Here is a 9,762-nt window from a genome sequence, read left to right on the forward strand (position 1 = left end):
TTACAGTAATGTTGCATCAATTAGTAGTGATTGGTACTGGCCTTAATGAAATAGGGAATTAGTGTCTCAGTGATCTAGTAGAGTCCCATGAATTTGCTAGAAGATTATTTTTTGTTTGGAAGTGGGAGGTAGAAGGAGATTGTTGTCATTTTGTTTTTTGGTTTGCTTTTTCCTTTTTTTTAGATTTTAAAAGATAGTATTCCTAAGGAGAATATAGCCCATATTTTGGCCAAAAATCCAACTAGTACTTCTTTATGTTTCATTCCTGATTATCCCAGTGCTTCCATTGAAAAATACAAATGTTTCATCTGGTCACTCTGTTGCTATAGTTTATGTAAAAAGGTAGAATGCTCAGCTATGAGGTTACAGTTTCTTTTTTCATAGGGAGAACTGATTAGGAAGAGAAATAATTCAGTTTACAATAAGTACTTAAATTTTGTCTTACGATATTTCTTTCCATGATCCTGTCATGTTTAAGAAAGCTGCCAGATTTAGAAAACAAGGACTTGAATTTAAATCTGGCTCTATCACTTTTTACTTATGTTATCTGAGACTGGTTATTTAACCTTTCTTGGCCTTCATTTCAACATCTACAAAATGGGGTGCTTAGGCTATGTAAGATGATCTTGGCGATATAATTCTGTTCTTACTTTGTGATCTTAAGACTTCTATAATTCTTACTTTTCATAGCAAAAAAGGGCTTTCCCTGTTAGGGTTTGTTAACTGACTTGCAGAGAGTTGTCTTGAGGACTTCACCATGTCTGAGGATTTCTTTTTCTTTTGAATAGGTAGGACTGTCTGCAGTTTTTCTCTAACATATACTTCCCTGCTCTATGCTGTATTTGACAGTAGTCAGGATCGTTTAACAAAGTTTTGCCTGCTCTCTCCCTCTGTTCTTCCCTTCCCCCACCCCTCTTTCTTTCCCTCTATAGAGGAATTAAAATACACACACACACACACACACACACACGAAAGGCCTTAGTGGAAGAGAGCTTGAACAATCTTACTCTATTTGAATCAATTTCATTTTTTGGATTCAATAGACAACAAATCTAGGAATCTTCTATCATCTTTTCACTTAGTTGTGCAACAGGGAAGATAATAGACTGATGCAGAGAATTGTCTGCCAAAGCCTGCCTTTGTTCCCTGTTCTCTTGTTTACTTATGGAAAAAATAAAATCAGATAAATTTAAACCAAAAGCTTTGAGTTAAAAAAGATTCTTCTTATACCAAGTCTATATTGGAAATCAGCAGGCTTGGATGCTTGGAAGTTCCTAAAACCTCATTTTTGAATCTGGTGAGAGGGAGAAGAGAGACAGAAAGAGAGCAAGATGAAAAGGGACAGAAATAGCCAGTCAGACAGGCACTACTCCTAATGCCAGGGAAATAGGCTTCTTTTCTCCAGGCATTGGGATTGAGAGCCATACCTTCAACACTAGGGCCTCTAAGAATATCTACTTTTAAATTAGAGAATCTGAGCTTCCTAAACCAGGCATTGGATATGTAGCTGTGCAAAATGGATTTTTCTTGTTTGTTTTTGGTCTTTGGGTATTTTGTTCTGTTTTGTCAAGGAACCCTTTTGTCCCTTGTATAGTCCTTTCTGTCATCTCCCTGATGAACAGGAGGAGGAGGAGTTTCCTTCTGAAGTCAGAGCCGACCTTCTGTTGCTGGTCCTCTGCCATTTCTGAAATCTCCAGATCAGAAACCCTTTTGTGATAAGCATAGGTGCCAGTTACTCTCTGACTTAAAGGGATTACAGAAGGTCAAACTCTGGTCTGAAGTTGCAAAAGACTGAACCAGCTTGGCGCTGGGTTCATCTGACTGCAGATTCACTGCTCTTGCATATTGATCCTATCCATTAAGACTGTTGCCCTGAAAAATTCTCCTAGATATACCTTAGAACCAGACCAAAATTTTTGTTTTCAGGTTTGATAAATGGTAGTTAATATCCATTTCTCTCTTTGAATGAGACATTAAAAAAAACTAGACTTGGAGCAGAAGTCCTGACACTATTGGCAATGAACTTTGGGTTATAAAGGTTTAAGAAAAGACATTTAAATTGCATGGCAGAGGATTCAACAATTACTCAAGATTAAGGCTAAGTAAATGAATTCAAATCAATCTGACTTTTCTTAGATCTGGAACATCTTTAAAGGTAAAGAGTATTGTCTGGCTCCTGCTGGTTTTAGGATAGATGCACTATTAAATCCCAAGAAGAATCATGGTTTGGTCAATGCAAAATATATACTATTAGTTTGGGGGGGGGGGGGAGATACATGCTCTAGAGGAAAGTAGCTGGTAAGATTCAGAATATCTGTCACACGTGTGGGCTGCTGAGCTATCTGGTAGTTCTTTGTGGCTTGTTGGAGATTTTCCTGGAGCACTCTTGTATTAGCCATGGGCTTTAGAAATTAAAAGTAGAAAAGAGTGTGGCAGAACATATATGGGTGGGTTGTAGAGGGTTTGTGAAACTCCACTTTAAAGACCTAAGGGATCTGGATGGCAAGATTGGGGGTATTTCCTTTCAAAGAATTAAGGGGAATTAAATTACCAATATATTTACATAAAAGAAACCCATGTAAGACATTCTGTAGTGAAATATTGGTTTACCCTAATCTATGTTCAGCTCCCTGGGGCCTAGGAACATGAATTGAAAGGGTGATTCCAGGGGTTCTGGGATTATGATTTTTCCATTTCCTATCTGGGAAGAGGGAAAGCCTTGTCAAAGTAGACTTCCTTTTCCTGTTCCTTACACATAAAGAATTGTTATTTCAGGAGAAGGAGGAGTTATTATTTTTCTTCTTGCTTGGATATGAGACTAGGGAGAACATCAAATGTAAACTGGTTAGATTTTTGAGGTAAATATTGGGTAACCCCTATTCCTCACAATTCAGTAAGAGTACTTCGTGTTTTTGAATTTGGGTTGGGGGGGGGGGGGGGGGGGGGGGGGGGGGGAGAGAAGAGCAGTGTTTGTTTCCCATGATGTACCTAGCTGGGAATGCTACTTTCTCCCTCACTTACCTATTTAAAATTTTGAGAAATGGATTCTTAGTCTTGACTTGGCAAACTTCTGGCCAGCTTCAGAAAATCTTTTAACCTTCCTTGGATATAGGGATTGAGAGATCAGTGAATAGGGAAGGACATCAATGCTCAGAGCATCAACAGGGAAAGCCGTTTTTACTTATTTCATAATGTGAAGCCCATTCTGTCCTTGACTTTCCCCACGTAGAATGCCTCAGCCCACGAGGCAGAGTGTGTGGACCCTGGAAGAAAAGAGATAAGGGCAAGAGAGAGGGGACTCGCAAAATGGGAGGCAAGACAAATCCATCTGATCAAGCCTCATTTTAATGGGTGCAATAGTACAGATATATATAGCAATAGGAAAGGAAGCAGGGTTGTGCAAACACAGTACAGAGTGGGGGTCCTAGACAAAGGATTGGTATCCCTCCCAAGGTTGAGCTGCTCAGGTATCTCCAGTTGTAGGAAGCTCTTTGATGTGATTAGGGGATGCCTAGATATCTGCTATTCAAAATTAGGGCAGTGCTTGGTCATGTAGGATGTGATTTGGAGATTCCTATTCAGAAAGTCTTTGGTATGATGTGATTAGGAGATTCCTATTCAAGGTTAGGAATGTGGCCTTATGTGGCTGTAGATTAGTGCCGGCTCCCCATAGTAGAACAGCAGTGATATCCAGTGGCCAACTTATTTTCCTTCTGAGTTTCCCCATTACAGAGTGATGATCTTCCTTCTCTCTTTCTAGGAGAAAGCTTTAGTCCCTTGGTCTGTAAATTGTGCAATTATTACACAATTGTGTAAAGGAATGGAAAAGGTTTTAAGATTTCTTGACTTTGGTTCAGGGGCATCTAGATCTAGATTGAGCTATAAAGAGATGAGAGAAGTCATAGAAGAAAAAAGTCATAGAAGAATCCCCATGGTTGGGAAGTGAAGGTTTGAGTAAGAAGGAATTCATAACCCTAGACTTAATCCAGGAGAGCCAATATAGGAGCTAGCACTCCTGTTGCTCTTCTTGATTCCTGATTCTTCATCTTCCTGTGTGTGAGAATAAGGGATCTGTCTGTTCTCTTTACTCCAATTAAAGCTCATTGTATTCCACTTAATGGTGACAATTTAAGGAGAAGTTTGAGTAGCTCAAGCCTTGGGATTTTTGCAGAGGGGCAGACATTTTAAATATCTTCTTGTTTATCTCAGCCTGCTGTACATGAGAATAATTTGATGCAGCTTACACATGGACATACCCATCCTTGCGTTTTGTTCTTTACTATTGCCAGGTAATGCAATATGCTTTCTAGATGGGGATTACCCCCTTGTACATGCAAAAATTACCCTGCCATTTCTGCTTTCTCCAGAATTCCATATTAGGGCCTCAGAGCAAACTTGGTTATATCGTAGAACTTAGCACATATGAGGACTCTAAAGAAAGTCTGGACTGACATGACCTCCCAGCCTCTGGGATGTTGCCCTCCCTTATGTCATCTGTTGGGGATGCTATCAGGTCCCATCTGATTAGCTTCTTCCACCTCTAACAGGAACTAAAATAGTATTCTTTCCTCTCTCTCTCCCTGCTTTTTCTAGGAGCTTGCATCTGAGAAGTCAAAGGCAGCTGCTGGGGAAGCCAACGTGAAAAAACAACTCTTGGCCAGGGAGCAAGAGATTGTGGCTGTACAAGCCCGTATGAAAGCTAGTTACCGGGACCACGTGAATGAAGTGCAACAGCTACAGGGGAAGGTGAGGCATTTGTAGGGTAAAGAGGGTTGGGCCCAGGGGGAGCATGAAGACTTTTGGTTTAGAGTAGGACCAGAAAGGCAGAAGCATGAGGGAGGGAGGAAGAAGGGAGTGGGGCATTACTTGAATGACTGCATTCATTTTAGGAATATTCCATATAAACCAAGAAGGGAGAACAGGTAAAGTGGGGCTTCTTGAGGAAGTAGGTGGACTGTCACCTTGGACATTAACAAAAAGTGCAAAGTATCACAGATTCAGGCTCTCATCTTAGCCCTTTCACTGACTTGCTATATGTATAAATCTGAGCTAGTTCCTTCCTTTCAGAAATGGGGATATTAATCCTGCTGTACCTACCCCACATAGCATTATGGAGAGAATCTTCTGAGGTAATGGATATGTAAGTGCTTTGAAAAATGGAAAACATTAAGATCTTTATGGAGAAAGATTCAAGAGTGTCTCTCAAATTAGGAGTTGTTAAAGCTGTTTGTTTTAGAACACAAGCTGAGAAGGAAGGGCAAAAAAATCGTATTTGTTATATTTCATGACTTCCAACTGGTTTTTCACCATTGGGCTACAGATGTTTTCTTTCAGCTTGATTTCTTGCAAGGTGATAATGGGTCAGGAGAAGGAAAGGGAAACTTTGTCTTCTTCTTGAGTGATAAAAGGTTTTATTGGTTTGTGGTAACTTAACTTGTTATATCTCATAATACAAATTTCAAACTGTGTAACTACAGAAGTAGTGAAGCAGGGAATGTTTCTGAGCCTCTAGTCTGATTCTTTTCTAACAGGCTGAGAGGGCAATGATGAAGTTTGGAAGGAATGAGGAATGAGAAATAATAGATTTTTTTAAAAAGTCTAATTCAAGGGAAAGAAGAGAGCTGTATTCTGCAGCCCAGTTTCTATGATGCAGAATGCAAATTTTGGTATGAATTTGGGGGCTACATCTTCCTTTCATAAGGCATTGTCGATTGATGCTTTTCTACCCTCTAAAATTCATTTTCAGATTCGAAGTCTTCAGGAACAATTGGAGAATGGACCAAATACACAGTTGGCTCGTTTACAGCAAGAGAACTCAATTCTGAGGGATGCTTTGAACCAAGCAACCAGTCAGACTGAGAGCAAGTAAGCTTCAATAGTCACTGTTTAAAAATAGAAATTTAAATAAACTTGCTGAATGATCCTGTAATTACACTAAACCAGAGGTTCTTAACCTTTTTTTCTGTAATGGTTTCCTTTGGCAGCTTGGTAAAAGTCAGTATACTGACCCCTTTTCAGAACAGAATTTTTTAAAAATTTATAATTGCAGGATATGTAAAATTTCAGTTAGAGAATAATGGAAATCAAGATGTGATTCTTCTCCCCCCTCCCTCCATAAAAATTCAGATTCCTTGAAATCCCTGGGTCTTTGGATAAAAGATTAAGAGTCCTTGTATCCTGTTAACCTTTTCCTTTGGAGTGAATGAAATCTATTTCTCTTTCTCCTACTTCCTCCTCTGCTCATTAGGAAAAAAAAAAAGGAAAAACCCTTGTAACAAATATGTATAGTAAAATAAAACAAATTAACCATGTTCAAAAATATATGTGCCTTATTCTAAACTCTTTAAGTCCACAACTTCTCTGTCATCAAGTGAACAGCCTGTTTCATCATCGCTTTTGGATTGGGATTGGTCATTGTAGGTCAGGGTTCTTAAGTCTTTCAGAGTTGTTTTTCTTTATAATTTTATTATTTTACAGATTCTTGCGGTTTTGTTCATTAAATTTTGCATTAGCTCATGCAAATCTTCCCAGATTTTTCTAAAATTCTTCCCTTCATCTTTTTTTATACCACAATTGTATTCCATTACATTTACTACTAGCATAATTTGTTTAGTCATTTTCCAAATGAGGACCTGTTTCCTTTAGGTTCTAGTTCCTTACCACCACAAAAAGAACTGCTTTAAATATCTTTGTACATATTTCCCTCTTTCTTTGACCTCTTTAGGGGCATAGGCCCAGCAGTGATACTACTTACTGAGTTAACCAGTATGTTCAGTTTAGTAAATTGGGGGCATAGTTCCAAATTGATTAAGCAACTTTTCAAAGTTAATGAATAATGCTGTAGAGAGTCTGGACTTCTCAGAGTTAGTCAGCTAGCTGCTTAACAATGAATTTAGCCCCAAGTTTCAAATGATCCCATTTTCATTTGTGGATATCAGTCATTGCCTTGTAACACAAAAAAATATGAATTGACAATTATTTTTTTCTCCCTATATAAGCTGTATAATTAAGAAAATAATACTTACACTACTATATCTATGTTTAAGTTTAGCATTTAACTTTATTGGGGTAAATGTGACAAAACTAGTAGAAAACTGACATGTTTGAAGAAGTGAAAATGGGAGGAAGAAATCCCTCAAAATTTGCCTCTGTATTTAGAGAGAATAGCTGTATTAGATGGTGAGCTGTAGGATTTAGTTCTCAGCAGTGTTCCTCATGGTGATGAAGGGCCCTTGTAAAGCTATTTCCATCTCAAGTTCCACTATGTACGTCATTATCTCCTTCCATGTTTTACTTGTTGGACTTGAGTCTTTATGGTTGCCATTTCCTGAATGAAGAATAGAAGAGAGAATTTATATAGAGGAACTCTTATTCTCCTCCCATGCCTTGAGTCCTCCCCCTTTTTCTCTATTAGCTTATGCATCAAAGCATGGGGGAAAGTATTTCCCTCTGTGATACTTCTTTATGATCTCTAAATTTCCCACTCTGGGTCAGATGCCTTTGTCTGGGACAGTGGTTCTTAACCTAAGGTCCATGAATTTGCTTTTAAAATGCATACATACATATATACATACATACACACACATCCCCCGTATAAAGTATAATTGTGTATTATATAATATTATAAACTATTGTTTCTTTGTATTTGAAATTTCTCTATATAACTTTAAAGAAACACAACTATTTCAATAGAAGTGGTTTCCTTTGTAATCTAATGTTTTTTATTTATGCTTTTAAAAAACATTTTTCCCCCCTTTCTTTTCTTTTGAGACTTGGTTTTCGTATCTCACCCAAGATAAAAATTCAGTGACCACTCATGGACCTGACCACAATACTGATTGCCATGGAAGCTTTTACCTGTAATATTTTTCAGACCTGGATCAATTTTCTCCTCTTTTGGTTTCCAAGAAGTTGTTTTACTATATATGGGTGCTGGACTTCGTATAAACAATTGCTTCACTTTAGCCTTCCTCTTTTTTTTTTTTTTAACATTTAAAAAAATTTTTTTCTCCAGTTACATGTGAAACAGTTTTTTTACATTTGTTTTGCTTTTAAAGCTTTGATTCTTTCTCCTCTTCCTTAACCTCCATTAAAAAGGCACATGTGAAGTCATGCAAAACATTTCCATGAAAGTCATATTGTAAAAAAAACACAAAGAAAAACCCCCTCGAAAACAAGAAAGTGAAAAAACAACAAACTGAGTATGCTTCAATCTGTCTTTGGACACAATCAGTTCTTTCTCTCGGTATGATTAACATTGTCTTTAGCCCTCTTGTAGCTCAGAACTCCTGAACTCAAACAACTACCATCTTCAGCAAAGTTGCAGGCATGTGCCAGCAATGCTAGACCTAAAAAATACTATCTTGAGAAGTGTCTCTAGGCTTCACCATACTGCCAACTCAGTCTCTGGCATTCTCATCCCAGCTGGCTGATTCTCGAGTTTATTCTGAAAGTGTACCAAGGTATTCTGTGATCAGAAATCATAGAACACTAGAGCTGAAAGTATCTTAACAGTCATCTGCCTATGACATAATGGGAATAGCACTAGATTCTTCTGACTTGATTCTTAGCCTAATTTTCATGGGCAGGTTATATCCTTTCTCATAAGTTTCATTTATTATGTAAAATGGATGAGCAAAATCAGATATTAGATTTGGGTTTGTTTTTTTTCCCTAGGCTCATAATTTTCTGTAGAAAGGAAAAACCTTAGGAAGAGAGCCAGTGTCTTCATTTTAATTTTATGTAGGAGAATGCAGTGTTGTAAGATTTTTTCTTACCCCATTTTTCTCTAGGTTAAAAGCATTCTTTAACTTTTTCTTTTGGTTTTCAGTGGCTACTGAGGATATCTATCCTGATAAACTGTGCATTATTGGGTTGAACTTTAAATTTTTTATTTTTTATTGTGAATATAATCTTTAATAAACATGAATGTTTTGGTATGCAAAGATGAACAGGACAGAAGCTCCTTTAAGAAACTGGCAACTTCTATAAAATTTGTTTCTTTCCTCATTTCCATTTTATTGATAAATTTTGATTTCACACTATCTTCATTTTTCAGTATATCCTTATTCCTCACTATCCTTCTAAGCTATCCATTGTAAGAAAGAACAAAGGAGAAAAAAACTGTTCAGCTAAACTAATACATCATCCTTGTCTTACAGTATATGTAGTATTTGACATCTTCAGACCCACAACTTTTTCAAAGAAAGGAATGAGGTACTTCCCTACTGCTCTCCCCTTCTAACCTCCCTCCCTCCCCCCCCCAAAAAAAAAAAAAAACTCAGTAACACAAAACTCTTCTCTGGGATCAAGTTTGATCATTATTATTTTAATTGAATTTGAATTTAGGCCCCTTCCTTCGTGGTCTTCTAGTTGGTTTTTGTTTTCCTTAGAAATTATATGTTGTAAAAATGGTCTGGTTTTCTTTTTGGGAATCAGCATTGATTTCTGATTGCAGTTCTGCTATTGGTTATTTTTATGACGTTGGACAGTTCATTTTTTTCTGTCTTTATCCCTTTCTTAGTCCTACACCCCTGCCCTTCCCCAGCTTGTTTCCTCATCTGGAAAATCAGAAGTTGAACAGAAATAATCTTTAAGGTCATTTCTAGCTTTTAAGTTTTATGATTCTGGGACCAGACCCTTCATTAGTCCTCTTTTCTTTAGCTCAGAAAATTAGCTGAGGAAGTGGGAGATGTGGGTTAACAAAGCACTAATGCCTGCTTTGCAATTCAGGAAAGCTCATCCCTGATTGCAGAGTTTATA

At 37.5% G+C, this 9,762-nt stretch overlaps 1 protein-coding gene across 2 annotated transcripts in view; it reads left to right on the forward strand.

The window, feature by feature from the left end:
• RRBP1 (ribosome binding protein 1) overlaps positions 1-9,762 on the forward strand; it is a 118,179-nt gene that overhangs the window by 75,063 nt on the left and 33,354 nt on the right. For both annotated transcript variants that reach the window (XM_031951073.1, XM_023494879.2), the window contains exons 5-6: positions 4,594-4,746; positions 5,747-5,865. In XM_031951073.1, the coding sequence (XP_031806933.1) occupies positions 4,594-4,746; positions 5,747-5,865 (272 nt within the window). The remainder of the gene's footprint in view (positions 1-4,593; positions 4,747-5,746; positions 5,866-9,762) is intronic.

This window comes from Sarcophilus harrisii, chromosome 2 (assembly GCF_902635505.1).
Source record: "Sarcophilus harrisii chromosome 2, mSarHar1.11, whole genome shotgun sequence".
Classification (NCBI taxonomy): domain Eukaryota; kingdom Metazoa; phylum Chordata; class Mammalia; order Dasyuromorphia; family Dasyuridae; genus Sarcophilus; species Sarcophilus harrisii.